This window comes from Physeter macrocephalus, chromosome 8 (assembly GCF_002837175.3).
Source record: "Physeter macrocephalus isolate SW-GA chromosome 8, ASM283717v5, whole genome shotgun sequence".
Lineage (NCBI taxonomy): Eukaryota > Metazoa > Chordata > Mammalia > Artiodactyla > Physeteridae > Physeter > Physeter macrocephalus.
In genome coordinates this window covers 15,346,719-15,363,387 of record NC_041221.1, presented here as the reverse complement: position 1 = coordinate 15,363,387, position 16,669 = coordinate 15,346,719, and the positions used below count along the sequence as shown (strand labels likewise).

Here is a 16,669-nt window from a genome sequence, read left to right as displayed (position 1 = left end):
TCCACATGAGAGGCCGTGGTGGCCGCGGATTCCTCTGGTCTGCTCTCGGGGACGCCTGGAGGTGGGTGGGCTTGAGCCGAGACTGCGTGTGTTCCCCTGGTGCCCATCGGGTGCTGCACGGGTGTCGCCGGCACTGCCTTGGGCCCGGGTCTTGGTCGGGCTCCCACACCATCGCCTTCTCTTCCAGTTGGAGAACCTGCGTGCCTCGTACACGGAGCTGCAGGCGCAGTCACAGGAGGAGATCCGGCGCCTGGGGGCCCAGCTGGAGTCTGCAAGGTCCAGCAGGCAGGAGCTGAGTGGTGAGGAGCCTCATGTTCAAAATCCAGGTTCCCAGAAGCTAGAGCTGTGTTTTCACTGCTGAAACCCCAAACTAGGATTTAATGGTTTTGCAGGCCCAAAAAAGTGGTTTAGTAAACTTCTGTGAATTTTGAGGTCTGCGGCTTCACGGTGCAGAGCTGCTGGTGGCAGCCTCGGCTTCCTCGTAGGCGCGTTGGTGAGCGATGACTCTCGCAGCCTGTGTCCTCCCGTGGACACGCGCTGTTCACGTGTGAGACTGGGCTCACGGTGTGGGGCTTGGTTGAGCGCCGTCGAAACGCAGTTCTCAGTGGGCATTCGGGTCGTGGGTGTACACTGCCTCCTGGGTCCCATGAGCTCACCTGTGTCAGGTTTTGTCAGGCTCCTGGGGCCCTGAGCTCTGGTTTTGGAGGGTGACGCCATGTTTACCGAGGGCAGCTCACCTGGGTCTCCCCCTCACAAGACCCCAAGTCAGAGGGGTCTCTGCTCGCCGGTGGCACCTTCAGAGGGAGGAGGTCACTAGACACGGGGCAGAGAGACGTGGGCTTGTCTGCCGCTCTCCAGACAGGCCTGAAACTGTAGGGTCTGCCCTTGTGCGTAAGTGTTACTAAGGAGCAAAGAACAGAGTTATGAGAGAGGACCCGCAGTCACAGCTGACGGTCTGTGTGGGTGGATAGGCCTCCCGTCCCCAGCCTGCTGGGCTCCGGGCGGCTGCAGGCGGAGCCGGCAGACTGAGCTGTGGGCGGGCTGCAGGCGCGCTCTCACCCGCGGGTTTCAGCTTGTGCGCGTTCCGCTGCGCACCCCCCCCCCCCGTGCGTTTAAGGACCCTCATGGGGAATGTTGACCTGGGACAGGGACCTGTTTCCATCCCTGTTATTTGAAAGCTAATAACTAGCTCTGGTGGACTAGCTGGCAGCGCCCTCTTGATCAGAACCGTGATGCTGACAGTTCTCTCATGCTCTGCATCACTGTTCTGTTGCCATTAACAAAATACCACCAACTCAGCAGCCTGAAACCACCCAGGGTCACCCACAGCCGAAGTCCAGACGTTGGGCTGGGCCTTGGCCTGGCTCCCTTGGTCGGCAGGGTCCCGTCCCTGTGCTTGTAGGACCGAGGTCCCATTTCCTTGCTGGCTGTCGGCCCAGGGGCTGCCCACGTTCCTCGCCTCGCGGCCCTCTCATCTTCAGGGCTCCCGCAACACGTGGAGCGCTTCCCACACTTCCAGTCCGCCTGACTTCTGTGCCGGCCTGACAAAGCTCTCTGCCCTCAGGGCTCTGGGGTTTACTGAGGCCGCCTGGGTGGTCTCCCTGTGCGAGGCCCCCTGTGCCACGTAGCGTAAGCCCTGGAGGGTCCCACGTCCATTCACGGGTTCTGGGATGGGGGGACCTTTTACAGTTCTCCCCCCAGCACCACACTACAGGCTCTTAACTACCTTCTGATTTCCCCTAAGTGTTTCATTTTGAGACGATTGCTTACTTTCATCCTGTAAAGAGTTACACAAGCAGCTCCTGGCCCGAGCGTCTCACGTGGAGGGGCTAGAACACCTGAAGCGGGACTTAGAGCAGCGGCAGGAGAGAACCAGGCACGAGTCCGAACCGGAACAGCTGAGAGTCTGTTTTGAAGAGACGTTGAGGGAGGCTGAGAGGGGCTACCAGGAGGACCTGGCGCTGTTACAGCAGCGGCTGCAGGACGGGAAGGACAGCTCCCCGCCGGAGGCCGTGGGAATCAGGTAAAGCAGCGTGGGAGAACACGTTTATGTTTGGGTCTCGACAAGATGACATTAAAGCTGGGCGCCGGTCTGACCCGCGCGCAGGCTGCGGACGGCGGCGTGCTGCCGGGGTGGGTGGGCATCAGCCCCGCTGCGCCACCCTCGCGGCGGCCATCGTGTCCTCGGCACAGAAGCGGGACCCCAGGGACAGCGGAGTTCAGCGGAGGGGCACCCGTGTCAAGTTGTTACAGCACAGTTTCTCAATTCATCCAGTGCCTGTTCAGAAGAGACGTCTGAAGAAGGAGGAGACCGTCTTGATCAGCTCGGCCTTCGGCTGGAGCACCACGAGGTGATGGGACACCTTTGTTTCGTCTTGAGGGCTGGCTGACACAGGGCATTCTGACGTGATGGTCGGATGCCTGGGTGTGCTGTGAAGGGTCAGTCTGCTTGACGTCCACCACCACACAGAGGTGGAGTTTTTTCCTTGCGCTGAGAGCTTTTAAGATCCACTCTCTTAGCAGCCTGTAGATACGCAATACAGCATTGTTTACTGTAGTCCTGTGCTCTACACAACACCCCAGGACTTTTTATCCTCAAACTAGAAGTGTGCATCTTTTGATCCCTTCATCCATTTTGCCCACAGCCCCTCTCCCACCTCTGGCAACCACCAGTCTGTTCTCCATGAGGTGGGTTTTTTAGATTCCACATAGACGTGACATCAAACAGTAGTTGTCTTTCTCAATCTGACTTATTTCACTTAGCATAACACACTCAAGGCCCATCCATGTTGTCACAAATAGCAAGATTTCCTTTTTTTTATGGCTGAGTAGTGTTTCCGTTGTGTGTATGTATGTACGTGTGTATGTGCCACATTTTCTTTATCCGTTCATCTGTTGGTGGACATTTAGGTTGCTTCCATATCTTGACTGTTGTAAATAGGGGCTGCTGTGAACATTGGGGTGCATGTGTCTTTTCCAATTAGTGTTTTTGTTTTCTTTGGTTAAATACCCAGGAGTGGAATTGCTGGATAATACGGTAGTTCTTTTTTTTTTTTTTTAACATCTTTATTGGAGTATAATTGCTTTACAATGCTGTGTTAGTTTCTGCTGTGTAACAAAGTGGATCAGCTATATGTGTGTGTATATATATATATATACATATATCCCCATATCTCCTCCCTCTTGCGTCTCCCTCCCACCCTCCCTATCCCACCCCTCTAGGTGGTCACAAACCACTGAGCTGATCTCCCTGTGCTATGCAGCTGCTTCCCACTAGCTATTCATCCTACGTTTGGTAGTGTAAACATGTCCATGCCACTCTCTTACTTCGTCACAGCTTACCCTTCCCCCTCCCCGTGTCCTCAAGTCCATTCTCTACATCTACGTCTTTATTCCTGTCCTGCCCCTAGGTTCTTCAGAACCATTTTTTTTTTATTCCATATGTATGTGTTAGCATATGGTGTTTGTTTTTCTGACTTCACTCTTTATGACGGTCTCTAGGTCCATCCACCTCACTGCAAATAACTCAATTTTGTTTGTTTTTATGGCTGAGTAATATTCCATTGTATGTATGTGCCGCATCTTCTTTATCCATTCATCTGTCGATGGACACTTAGGTTGCTTCCATGTCCTGGCTCTTGTAAATAGTGCTGCAGTGAACATTGTGGTACATGACTCTTTTCGAATTATGGTTTTCTCAGGGTATATGCCCAGTAGTGGGATTGCTAGGTCATATGGTAGTTCTATTTTTAGTTTTTTAAGGAACCTCCATACTGTTCTCCATAGTGGTTCTATCAGTTTACATTTCCACCAACAGTGCAAGAGGGTTCCCTTCTCTCCATACCTTCTGCAGCATTTTTTGTTGATGTTCTATTTTTAATTTTTTGAGGAACCTCCATACTGTTTTCCATAGTGGCTGCACCAGTTTACTTTCCCACCAACAGTGCATGAGGGTTCCCTTTTCTCCACATCCTCGCCAACCTTTGTCATTTGTTGTTTTTTTAATAATAGCTATTCTGACAGGTGTGAGGGAGTATCTCATGGTTTTGATTTGCATTTCTCTGAGGATTAGTGATGTTAAGCACCTTTTCATGTGCCTGTTGGCCATCTGTGTGCCTTCTTTGGAAAAGTATCTGTTCTGGTCTTCTGCCTGTTTTTTATTTAATCAGGTGGGTTTTTGTTTTTTGTTTTTTTGCTGTTGAGGTATATGAGTGTCTCCATAAACATTGAGAAAGGTTGTGTTTCATTAATCTTTAGTTGGGAACTGGACTGTCTTTATGTTATCAAATCTGAATTTCCATCCTTGTCACAAAAGCTTCCTTCTGTGATACTGACAAGCAGAGAGGGAGGCTTGCTTTTGTGTCTCTGGTGACTCCACAGGCTGCATTGCGTCTGCTTGTTTAAAACAACAACCCGAGGTTCAAGGCATGACTTGGAGGCGGGTGGCTGGCGGGTCGGGTCCTGCCTGCGTCCCATGCAGGCGCGGTCACACCGCCGCTCTCCACGAGCTCCCCAGCCGCCTGCGTCATGCGTGTTAATGACCGGAGAGTGAAGCGCTGGGGTGAGTGTGTGCTGTTTTATTGGCCTTTACGTTCCTCTTCGTTGAACGGCCTCCATGCCGTTTGTTTCTGGCATCTCTAACCTTTGTGGGCAGCGGTGTTCACGCAGCTCTCTGTGACAGTGGAAGCCGCCTGCGCCTGTTCTGATGCGGAGCTCTGAGGAGCCGGTGGCTCCCCCGTCCTCCTGCCCTCGGTGCTGGGGGTGGAGGTGCCGTGCTGGCGGCTCCAGGGAGCCCTGAGATGGCAGCTTGTGTCCATCTTCCACACCAGGAACAGGCAGGGCCTTGACTCTGTGTCCACTTCTGGGAAGTCTTGAGCAGCCGTTCAGCGTGTTCGGACAGCTGTTCCTCCATGTGGTTTGTTCTCTCTCTGATACTCCTGCGAGCTTCATGCTGGACCTCCAGGCTGGAACCACTGATTTCCTTCAATTCTCATTTCTCTTTTTATGTTGCTTTAGGCTTTTTTGGTGGGGGGGGGGAGATTTTCTTCTCCCCTCTCCTCTAATTCTGTAGCTGACTGTCTCATTTCCATTGTCATTGTTAAATTCCTAGGGCTTTGCCTTCTTGTTCTGTGCTCTTTCCTGTGTCCTCTGCTCGGCGTCAGGGACGGGCTGTCTGGTCTCCTCTCTGAAGGCGGCCATTAGTGTTAAGAGTCCTCCTGGGGCTCCGTGTAGTTCCTGCTGTGTCTCCGTCCGTCTGGGTCTCTGTGTTGTGTGGGACGTCTGTGGTCCGTGCATTGGTTGGTGACCTGAGGCTGTGCCGTCAGGAAGCGTGAGGCACCGTGGGGTCTTGGGGGGCTGTCTGACCAGGCAGGCTCCACCTGGGGGCTGGGGAGTCTCCCCTCCTGGGGCCATTGGTCTCTACCAGCCTCCTGCTGGGGTCCCTGAGGAGAGGGGCACAGTGGGGTCCCCACTCCAGTCGGCCAGGTCCCTCCCCCCACGCCAGTCTCCCTGGTCCACAGCCCCTGGGGGTTGTGCAGTCACCTCTGTGCCCCCTGTACCCACTTCCCAGCCTCGTGGGTGTCTGGGCAGCTCTCAAGTGGCTCCCCGTTCAACCCCCGTGAGCATCCGTGATTCCCGTCTTCCAGCAGTTGGTCACCTTTGGCTTAATGATGACCTCTTTCACTGTTTCTTCTCCTCATAGGTTTATGAATTAAATTATGTCTTCTATCATCTGACGGAACATAAAGACGATAGAGTATACGTGTGTTTAAGCAAAAGTCCCATGGGTGGGCGTGTGTGTGGTGCATGGCCTGCGCGGTGTGTGCGCGTGCGTGGTGTATGTTTGGCGTGTTGACGCGCCATGTTGACTGAGGGTGCCTGGTGGAGCTCCCCAAGCTGGGTGTGGGAACCGCCATGCCCCTCTGGTCGGCGCTGACCCCTGGCCAGTGTCTCTCTGGCTGCAACTGTTTGGTTGTCCCTGAGGCTGAATGTCTTTTGACTTGTTTGGTTGTCACGGCCATGTTTCTGCCCTTTCCTCAGAGGCTGGGAGGCCCATGCTCTCGGCTCCCTGTCCCCAGTCTCCAGGCACAGCAGTATTTCCCTGTATTTTATCTTTGCTTTTGTCATCTGGAACTGGCTGTTGCCTGGCGGGGGGTGAGACTCTGGCCCCCTTTTCTTTCCCGGGATGGCGAGTCGCTCTCGTCCGACTTGCTGGGAAGCCTGACCCTTGTGAGCCGAGTTGTGTCGGGGGCGCTCGAGTCCACCCGTCAGTCAAGGTGTCTTCTCCCGTGACCGTATGAGGACTCCAGTCTTGAGTTAAAAGATAACTCGAGCTTATTGAGAGCTGGACCTTTAGGCTGCCGTGGCCTCTCTGTGATTTTGAGGAAGATGGGGTGACTGGTTGCATTTTGAGGGAACAGGAAACGTTGACACGGCCTCGAGCCCCTTGGACCCTGCGCTCTGGAGCGTCGTCCTCGGGGGGCAGGCCCAGCACCCGGCTCTGGATGGGAAGCGCAGGGCAGGGAGTGAGGAGAAACCCGGGAGCTGCAGGTGGGGCAGGGCGCCTTCCACCAAGGCCCTGGCCGTGTGGCTGGTCCCGGAGGCCTGGCCCAGGGTGCAGAGGGCAGGGGACGGGGCTCCGGTGGGGGACCCAGTGCCCACGGCTCGGCGTCGGTGGAGTAGGCCGCCTCTGCTGGAAGCGAGACGTGGGGCAGCAGGCAGCGTGGCCGTGCGTGGCGAGGCTCCGTGGGGAGTGGGTCCCCCGGGGGGTTCCCTGGGAGGCAGGGATTCAGAGAGAGAGTCATTAGAAGGTTTTCTCTGTGATTTCCCAAAGGAGAGCCTGGGGTTGCACACACAGCTGGAAGAAAACCACCAGCGCCAGCTAGCAGCGGGGAAGTCCTCCCCGGAAGTGCGGCTGGAGGCGGACCTCGCGGGGACCCAGGTGTTGGAAGGGGCGCAGCATGTGGGGCCTTCGGAAGAGCCCGGCCAAGGTGTGTGCCTTCAGTGCCGCGTGTCGCCTGGAGTCCGGCCTGCAGGAGACGTTCTGGGCGGTGACTGATTCCCGTGAGAGCCACCTGCACACGCTGGCCGTTTACTTTGCAGCGTGGGCGCCGGGGGCCCTTCCTCGGGCGTCGAGGAGCAGGCCTGGGCGTGTCAGGAGAGGGCCTGCCCGGGGCCACGGGGACAGAGAAGCTGCGGTTGTCCCCGGGGATGGTCGGGGACCCGGGAGAGCAGACGTGAGGCCGGCCCTGGGCACGAGCCCAGGAGAGGGTGGGTCCCGCGTAGAGCTGAGGCGGCAAGGCAGAGGGCCCCGCCGTGAGGGCCGGCGGCTCAGGGGCCCCGCCGGGGACCTCGGAGCCGGGCGGGCCTGTGAAGGGGAAGACTGTGGCCCAGAGAGCTGGGCCACGCCTGCTGGCTTCTTGTCCTCCCTGTTCTCCTTCCTGTGTGAGGGGTGCCCCACGGCCACTGCTCAGCACATTCCTGTCAACCGGTGCCTCGGCCACGCTTGGCTCTTTAGCGAGCCTGGGACGGTGACAAGCCCTGGCCAGAGGAGCTCTGGGGGTGCCAGGTCACCCGGTACCCAGGCGGAAGGAGCAACAGTGGGTGGGGGCCGCTCAGGATGGGCCTGGGGCTCAGTGACCACTTGGCTGAAGGTGGGTGTGTCGTGTCCACTTCTGACGCCGAGCCCACACGGGGAGTTTCAGGATCTTCGTGCAGTGTCTGAGGCTTCTGAACGTAGGTGTCTAGTCTGAGTTGCGGGTCAGCCTGACAGTCCTGCCCCCTGTTCCCTGCAGAGCTCGCCGGGGTGCCCCTCCTGTGTGCACACAGCACGGCCTTGGAGGTGGCAGCCGGAGACTTGGGTCTGGAAACCATGCACAAGGCTCATCTCCTGCTTCTTCTGACGGAGCTCAAGGAAGAAATCGACCTCTTCAAAGTAGAAAATAGAAATTTACACGAGAAATTGCAGCATGAAATCCGCCTAAAAGAGGACTTGGAGAAAGTAAGTTGAAACACCTCACCACTCTGCACTTCCCGCATCCACCGGGGCCTCGTGTTAACTGGCCAGGGTCAGCGCAAGCCCCCGAGGTCCACCACGCCGTCCACCTGGAGCAGTGTTTGCTTGCTGGGTGCCTTCCTCGGGGTCGGAATGGGATGCCACCTGAGCCGGGGCCCGAGTTGGCTCCTTACAGGTGCTTCCAGTGCTCAGGGGAACTGGCCGGGCTCCACTGAGGGGCGCCAGGGTGGTTGGCGAGCCACCTTCAGGCCTCATCCACTGTGTCTTCTGTGGTGTCCTGAGCCCCAGGCTCTCCTTGCTGACCGTCAGTCGTGCAGCCGCGGACGCAAGTGGTGATGAGACCCCTCCCCTAAATTACTGGCGAGCCTCACCGCAGTTCGGAGGAGCGGAGTGGAGGTGACTTTCTCTCGTGTTCCTTCCGAGCAGCCCAGGATGACCATCTGGGAGGTGCTGCTGTTGCCCCTGGTCTTCCCCGCGAAGCCTCCCTGGGGTTCCTCCTCTTTCAAAGCAGTTGCATAGGAAGCTATTGTTACCGGCAAGACGGATCACGTGTTGTCCTCACACTGAGGCGCTGGGGGTGCGGACGGGGGCAGAGCAGGCTCGGACGGGTTTGTGGGAGGCCCGTGGCCCCACGGCGGGTGGCTCGCTCGCCAGCCGCCTGCCTTGGCACACGACCTTCTCAGGCACCGTTCCCTGAAGGACAGACTCTCCTTGAAGGCTTTTGACGTTCAGGGGTATATGTATTTCCTGGACCACCAGTTTATCTCCTTATGTAAATTATTAAGAGAGGCGTGTGGAATTATCTCTCTCTCCCTTCAGTTCTCTCAGTTTTTACGTTCAGTATTTTGTGGTTCTGTTATTACACATTTATGATTGTTATGTCTTCCTGAGAAACGTACCCTTTTATCATTAACGAAATGTCCCCTTTCTGTCCTGTAGCTTCTTTGTATTGAAATCTACCTGCTCTTTTACCAGTGTAGTCATTCCAACCATCGTTTGCGTTTTCTTCGATGGAGTGCGTTGTTCTCTCCATTTTACCTTTGACGGTGTCTCCCGGGGTTAGTGCTGACCCCACGGGCTAAGGGTTCAGTCCCTGGAGACCGCCCTGTCCCCGCCCCCGGCAGAGGCCAGTCGCCTCCCCGTCTTCTCCGTGCTGGGCCCTTCAGTTCTCCTGGCCTTGGCTGGCCTGCTCTGGAGTCTGCTTGCGTGTATATGACCAGGGACCAGCCTGAGAGCTGGGCTGGATACAGTCACAGATTTTGCAGCTCTCCTGCTCTGCCTCTGTCCTAATGGGCTTTCCCCCTCACCTCCCAGCTCCTCTGGTTCAAACAAGTAAGATTTCTATGTGCACGGCACAAACAGGTCGGTGACCCAGGCCGTTTTCTTATTCTGGGTGTCAGACCACGCCCCCGCCCCACACACCTCCCCCCGCCCCGGGATCTCTTGGATTTTATCCGGAGTCTGCAGTTGTTGTCTCTGATGAGAGCTGATTCTCAGCCATCACTAAGAGCAGGCCCTAAACTTTAATAGCTTGAATAAAGAGTTGAGGTCAATCTCACAAACCTTTTTGGTTCTGTTTTGTTTCTTTTTGATGATGATCGGTAGTCTGGTGACCTTTCTTTCCTTTTTTGAAAATTAGGATATTTGTGTGTGTTCAGCTTTCTCGTTCACCTCCCTTTTCACATGACACCTTTAAGGGTGTTGGTTTCAGTCTCTTGCTCAGGTCTCTTGTAGAACCTGGAATGTTCATTGTACAAGTCCAGAGGCTTGGCCTGGTGCCATTTGCTGCTCTCCTGTGGCTCCGTCCTGGCTGGTGGTGGTTCCTCTGTCTGGGGGGTTGGCCTTCCCTTGACGGGAGGCCCCTTACGTGTCTGATCCCCTGGGCTGGTCTTGGCACCACAGAGGAGCTCCCCTTCGCGTGTGTGTCCAGACCTGCCAGCCCCAGAGGTAACAGTCGGGGCCAGGTGCCGGGATGCGGACACGTCTTACTTAAGCACATAGTCTTAGATTTGTGCATTTTAGGCCCCTTTATTCCCATCAGGGTAAGAAACACTGCCATTTCTCTGTTCAGTGCAATACATTATGGAACTAGTGCTTGTATGTTGTGGAACTTCTCTATCTTCAGAGATGGATTTGGATCGTTGCTGCCAGCGATCTTTTCATTTAATTTCCTCCTTCTTAAATAAAATTGTGCTTTCTGCAGGTGAAATGTACTTTAGTTGAAGCTCACCAGGAAGCACTGAAGAGCGCCAAGGAGAAGATTGAGCTAATGAGACGAGAACTCGGTGAGAGAGAGGCCGAGTGGAAAGTCACACGTGAGGCCCTGAGGAGAGGGGCCGAAGAGAGGCTGGCGCAGTCGCTCCTCGAGCTGCGGGAGCAGGCCGAGTCCGAGAAGCTGTCCGTGATGCGCAGGTTTGAGCTTCGAGAAGCCGAAATGAGGCAGCTGCAGGACCAGCAGGCGGCCCAGATCCTGGACCTGGAGGGGTCGCTGACGGAGCAGCAGGGCCGCCTGAGGCAGCTGGAGCTGGGGCTCGCGGGGGACGAGTCTCTGCAGTGCAGCCAGTGCGGCCAGGAGCTGGGCGCTGGTCTGGCCCCCACGGCCTGGGACCACCTGAAGGAGGACTGTGCCCTCCAGCTGAAGCTGGCCCAGAGCAGGTGGGTGACGTCCCCGTGGCCACCTGTTCAGTACAGAGCCGCCCACCTGTCTGGGCGAGGCCGGTCCCCAGGAGGGCCCACGTGGCTCTTGGGGCTGCGGGACCTGCTGGCAGCAGCAGCGCCCCCGTCCTTCCTGTGGAGCCCCGGTCGGTCCCGTGATCCACGCTGCCCTGCATGCATCTCTGACAGTCGTTTGTGTTCTTTGCACGGTTTACGGTTTCAGTAGCAGAACTTCAGCCTCATTTATCATAAGGACGTGTGGTTCATTTCTGAAGTTTCTTGTGTAGTTTAAACTCAAACAGATTTTTAAAAAATAATAAGCAGTTTTTCTGAACTATGTACGTACTTCCCTGAAGCTCTAAATAGACTTAGAATGTGATTTGGTTTGCTGCCTCTTTGCACATCTAGGCTGCAGTGACCAGGGCTGTTGGTGAGTCCTGGTGTCACTGGAGCTGCTGTTGGTTTTGTTGGTCTGAGAACTGAGTTCAAATCCTGACCCACGGTGTGAGCTGGAAGGACGCAGGCACGGTGGACAAACTGATGAGGCCGTCCCGCGTGGGCCGATCAGCGGAAAGGCTTCCTGGCGACTGGTGCACAGTTCGCACCTGAGCCCATCCCCGCTCTTGTCAGTCACCGGAACGCACCACATGGCACTAACGTGTGACGGGCGCCCCGCAGAGATTCTTCCCTGTTCCCGCTGGGGTGCTGGGTGCTTCGGTTACAGGGGCGTCTCCCTGCTTCTGTGTTTGCCAGCCAGTGTCACCTGCAACTCATTCAATTCATGCCCCTAACTCACCCCGAAGGGGTTTTGCGGGTCGTTTGGATGCTCTTTGCAGCCCTGTTGGCTCCTGTAAACAATGCCACTGTCCCTTCCCTGTTGAGGTCCTCTCCTCGCCGACGAGACACCCACAGACACCACAAGGTGTCTGTGGAAATGTGTGTGTGGTTTCTTGCTGGGGGTCCTGTGTCCTGTACTTCGGTCTGTGACCGGGGACGCCTGGGCTCTGGCCTCTGAGCTCCTCTGGCTTCGTGGGCCCCTTGGCTCTCCGCTCACGGCTGGCAGTGGGGCTCAGACCATTTGCAGCCCGGGGAGGTGGAAGAGCAGCCCGGGAAGGGCACGATGGTCTCACCAGTAGAAAGTGGTGTCTCCTGTGAGAAATGTGAGGTTGATGCTTTTGTGGCTGCACGTTGACTCTCCGTGTTCACTTGGCTTGTCTCCTCAGGTTTTTAGAAGAACGTCGAGAAATCACAGAGAAATTCGCCGCTGAGCAAGACGCCTTCCTGCGGGAGGCCCGGGAGGAGCACGCCCGCGAGCTTCAGCTGCTCCAGGAGAGACACCAGCAGCACGTCCTGTCCTTGACGGCGGAGCTGGAGACCCGGCACCAGGCCGAGGTGGAGGCGCTGAGGGCTTCTTTGGAGCGAGAGTGGTGGGCTCTCTCAGAAGCCCGCGTGGCTGAGCTGCAGACAGAACACGCTGCGGAAATCAGTGCTCTGGAGACCAGACATGCGTCACGCCTGGACGCTTTGGAGTCGCGCTACCTGTCTGAGAGGCAGAGCTTGCGGGGCCTGGAGGAGCGGCCGCAGAAAGAGGACGCTTCTCACCGCGTGGTCTTGACTTGGGCGCTAGAGAGGCTGAAGCTGAGACACGCCGAAGAGCCTCGGCCCGCAGAGGACGGCCTGAGAGCGGAAGTGAGCACAGAGCACGTGGGGGGCGTGGGAGCCTCCCGGCTGCGCGGGGCTCACCAGGTGAGGTGCGGGGCTTCGCCCTTCCCCAGGACTGGTGTCTTCTGTTGCCCATGTGTGTCAGCTGCGCCTGTGTGTGTGTGTGTGTGTGTGTGTGTGTGTGTGTGTGTGTGTCCCAGGGACAGCGGTGGGTTTCCTGGTGAGGCGGGTACAGAACAGTGAGTTTTACGCGTTTTTTGGTCCCAGGCTCCTTGGTGAAGGCTTTGGATCTCTGATCCTGGAAAAACGTGCGCCTGCCTGTGCCTGCGTACAGCGTTCCCTGTGAGATTTCAAAGGGTTCAGAGTGCTCCTTGGAGCCTCTACCGATTTCTGTGAGATTAAACCCTCTGTCCTGTGTCAAGAGCAGCGACTGTTCCCTTGGCAGGTGCTTTCAGCTGTGGTATGAAAGGAGCTTCTGGAGGCGGCCCCATTGCCCTGGCCAGCGCTCCCCTTTCCTCATCTGCAGACCCACGGCACTTGTACGTCATGAATAGGATGCATTTATTTGGCTAGAACGTCATCACATAGTGGGAATTCAGCGTGGGGACGGGCTGCTCTGTGCCCATTGGGCCAGGTGTGCGTGCCAGGCACTCAGAAATGATCCTGTTCTGGCGCCTTCATGCTCTTGTCACGTGTTGAAGAAGTAGATATTCAAAACGACAAAGCAGGAAATCTCAGCCTTGTGAGAACACAAGTACCAGGTAGAACCTTTGCTCGCGACTGAGATGTGCTTTATGAGATGTTCCCAGGGGGGTTTGTCCTTTGCTCCTGGTTTAGCTTGTTTAAGGATGGAAGGAAGAAGGCAGCCTAGTGCTGAGAGGTGTGGTGGCTTCATTTTATGCTTCGGCTCTGCCTGTTCTGTGTGGTCTGCGGGCGAAATCTTTTCCTTTTTTTTTAAAAAAAAATGTTTATTTATTTATTTATTTGGCTGCACTGGGTCTTAGTTGCGGCACGTGGGATATTTGTTGCCGCGTGCGGGATCTTTAGTTGCGGCGTGAGAATTGTTAGTTGCGGCATGTGGGATCTAGTTCCCTGACCAGGGATTGAACCTGGGCCCCCTGCATTGGGAGCATGGAGTCTTAGCTACTGGACCACCAGGGTAGTCCCTGCGGGCCGAGATCTTGAACAAATTTCCCAAGGGCTGAGCACATTCCACCTGGGGTCATGAGCCTCTGGCCTGTCCTTGAATTCGGGCCCCAGGGCAGGTTTCACAACTCCTCCCTGGGAGTTGTCGTTTTGGTGTGAATTTGGAGGGCTGTGGTGCCCCCAGGCCAGTCCAGTGAGCTCTCAGTGTCAGCTTCAGTTTCCTCCCATGCAGATAGATTCGTGGGGAAGGGGGCTTGTTCCCAGCCTGTGGATTTAAATTAGATTCCCTGGGATTATAGGGTTTGAAAAAGATGAAGTTCTAAAAGAATACCAAGAGGGAGAAGTACGCATTTTTTACATGAGAAAGCTATGTATTTTAAACTATGGCTTAATTTTGTTAGTGTAAAACGTGCTTGTAGGAAGCACGTGGAGTGTTTCCCACCTTGCAGGTGGGAGGTGTGTGTGGGTGGCAGGACAGGCGAGTGGGAGGCAGTGCCCTGTGGACTCGCTCTCTGCAGGTGGAGCTGGTGTGGCCTGCTGAGGGCCTGCCCCTGGGGGCAGCAGCAAAAAGCAGCCGTGCGGGAGCTCAGGGGCGGGCATGTGGCCGAGGTGCAGGTGCAGGAGGCTCCGCAGGAGGGGGCCCCCACAGGTTCCTTCTGGGCAGCGGTGGCTTCAGGGATGGCCTGGGGGTCAGGCTGTGGCCCCCACGGGGGTGCCGGTGACATCAGCAAAGCCGCTGGGCCTCCTGAGCCTTCTCCTCGTGATCAGAGCCCTCGGGGCATCCGTGAGGCCCACAGTGGGGTGGACGCTGGGCAGGCCTCACACCTGCCAAGAGGGCCCGGGGCCTGCGCTCAGCTGCGTGGGAGCTGCCTGTGCCAGGTGCCCGGCAGGTGCTGCATGTCCTCTGCATCCCGTGCTGCACCCCCAAACCCTGGGGCCCATGGTGCAACCCGGGGGCACAGCCCTGCCCAGACTCCGCCCAAGTGTCCTCTGGCCCGATGTCCTGTCTTCTTTGTGATCGTGGTGCCGGACGCCTGCTGCCTGGCAGTTTATGGAACACCCTGGCTGTGACCTCTCTGAACTTGGCCTTGTCCCCCGCCTGGAAACTCCCATTCTTGCCTCCCTTTCGTCAAATCGTTTTCTCCACGAGCCCTTCCTTCCGAGACGGCCCCTCCGTCCGGGACTCACGGCCCCGCGCCCTGTGCCCTGCACAGCCCACGGTGCGTCCCCTGCGGAGCGCGTGCCACGTGCTACGCTCCTCACGCCTGCGCGCTGCTCAGCGGCGGCCCGGGAGGGTTTTGCTGCCAGGGGCCCCGTCCTGCAAACCTCTTCAGGGCAGTTGTTGCCGAGGTGCCCATGGCCCTGCCACACAGTGTTGCTAGGATCTCGGAGGTCAGGTGGGCACTAAGGACCTGACCGAGGGCAGGGCAGCAGCAGAGTGCCCGGATCTGTCCCACGGGGGCCATTTGGTTGGAGGCAGCTGCCCTGCTCTAGGTTGACCGAGGCTCGTGGGGAGCCCGGGGGCAGGTGGTGTCGGGGTTCTGCTGAGGCCAGGGAGAGGGCCCGTACCTCTGGACCCAGGGGAGGCCGGAGGAGGCAGTGGCTGTGGAGGAGGATGGAGCGGGCGGGCTGCTTGGGTGTGTGGGTGACGTGTGTTCACGCAGAACAACCACCCCCAGCAGGTGCTCTTAGGGATCAGCACATGCTATCGGCTCTTCTTTAGATTTTTTTCCTTTTTTTTTTTTTTGGTTCCTCTGGGCGGCTTGCGGGATCTTAGTTCCCTGACCAGGGATTGAACCCGGGGTCAGGCAGTGAAAGTGCCGAGTCCTAACCACTGGACCGCCAGGGAATTCCCACTTCTTTGGATTTTTAAACTTTGCGCGTCACCAGGTGTATAAGCAACATGTCGAATTGTGGGGTCGAGGTTACAGTGGAGTCTAACAAAGCAGTTGGAATACGTGGGGCTGCCGTGGAGGCTGGGACCTGGTCCGGGTTCTCGTGACCTGTGTGGGGCTCACACCCCTCAGTGCCCTTTGCATTGACACAGGATGGCACAGGTGTGTGTGGACGCCATGCAGCCAGGCCCCACGTGATGTCACTGCCCCGCCTGCCCGCCCTGCATGTGTGTAGCGCACATGCGTAGCACACGTGCAGACATGCGTGTATGCACGGAATTCTGCACACCATCTTCGCAGGGCTTGCAAAACCCCTGGAGTCCATCTGAGGACGCTTGGCTGGACGCCCCTGAGGCCCTTCTGCCTTGGTGTTCTTAGATTTGAAATACTGGTGTCTCCGCATCTTCTGGTCTTTCTGGGGTTAAGGATAACTGGTGTTTTTTGTGAAGCACATGTACAAACTTACCGAGGTTATAAATTTTTGTAGGTACTTTTTCTGTGGGGCTTTTCAAAAGGACGTGTTAATAGCTCATTTCGAACCGTAAAATAAGGCCTGGCACTGGCCTGGGTTTCCTAGGTTAATAGTCAGTGCTCTTAGCTGTGTGTGTACATATTGACTGATCTGAAGTTAGCATGTAAACTGTTTTTTCACGTGGACGTTCCCAGAATGGGAATTAGTGGATTGGAGAAAAATAAAGGGAAACATAAATATGACGTTTATCCCTTTTGTTTGGTTGAAAAGTCTGGGAGTTGGCATTTTTTTTGGTTTGCTCCTCGGACCCTGAATCCGGGTTTCCCATGTGTGGGGGATGAGAGACAGGAGGGACCCGCACCCAGGAAGCCCGTGCCTGCAGGCGCTCAGGGAAGCACGACGAAACCCGGCTGAGACCAGACCTGCGCTGGGCACTGATAAAGTCACACAGACCGTCTTCTCTTCACCATGGCACTGTACTCAGATTTCATGAAAGAGGACAAAACTCCCCCAGCCCCCTCAGCATCCCCTCAGCGTCCCCGCAGCCCCCATGTCCCCTCAGCCCCCTCAGCGTCCCCTCAGCCCCCATGTCCCCTCAGCGTCCCCTCAGCGTCCCCTCAGCCCCTGTGTCCCCTCAGCATCACCTCAGTGTCTCCTCAGCATCCCCTCAGCGTCCCCCTCAGTCCCCGTGTCCCCTCAGCGTCCCCCTCAGCCCCCATGTCCCCTCAGCGTCACCTCAGTGTCCCCTCAGCCCCCTCAGCATCCCCTCAGCCCCCATGTCCCCTCAGTGTCTCCTCAGCCCCCTCAGTGTCCCCTCTGCATCCC

General features: G+C 56.7%; 1 protein-coding gene across 16 annotated transcripts in view; it reads left to right on the top strand.

Annotated features, from left to right (window-relative positions):
* PCNT (pericentrin) overlaps positions 1 to 16,669 on the top strand; it is a 111,832-nt gene that overhangs the window by 15,527 nt on the left and 79,636 nt on the right. For 15 of the 16 annotated variants that reach the window (XR_008618022.1, XM_028492765.2, XM_055086490.1 and 12 more), the window contains exons 8-14: positions 188 to 299; positions 1,786 to 2,023; positions 2,276 to 2,351; positions 6,833 to 6,989; positions 7,794 to 7,999; positions 10,218 to 10,669; positions 11,893 to 12,415. Coding sequence is in view for 15 of the 16 variants with exons in the window: in XM_028492765.2 (XP_028348566.1) it covers positions 188 to 299; positions 1,786 to 2,023; positions 2,276 to 2,351; positions 6,833 to 6,989; positions 7,794 to 7,999; positions 10,218 to 10,669; positions 11,893 to 12,415 (1,764 nt within the window). In the remaining variant the exon portion in view is untranslated. The remainder of the gene's footprint in view (positions 1 to 187; positions 300 to 1,785; positions 2,024 to 2,275; positions 2,352 to 6,832; positions 6,990 to 7,793; positions 8,000 to 10,217; positions 10,670 to 11,892; positions 12,416 to 16,669) is intronic. The other variant, XM_055086484.1, reaches the window with a different exon arrangement.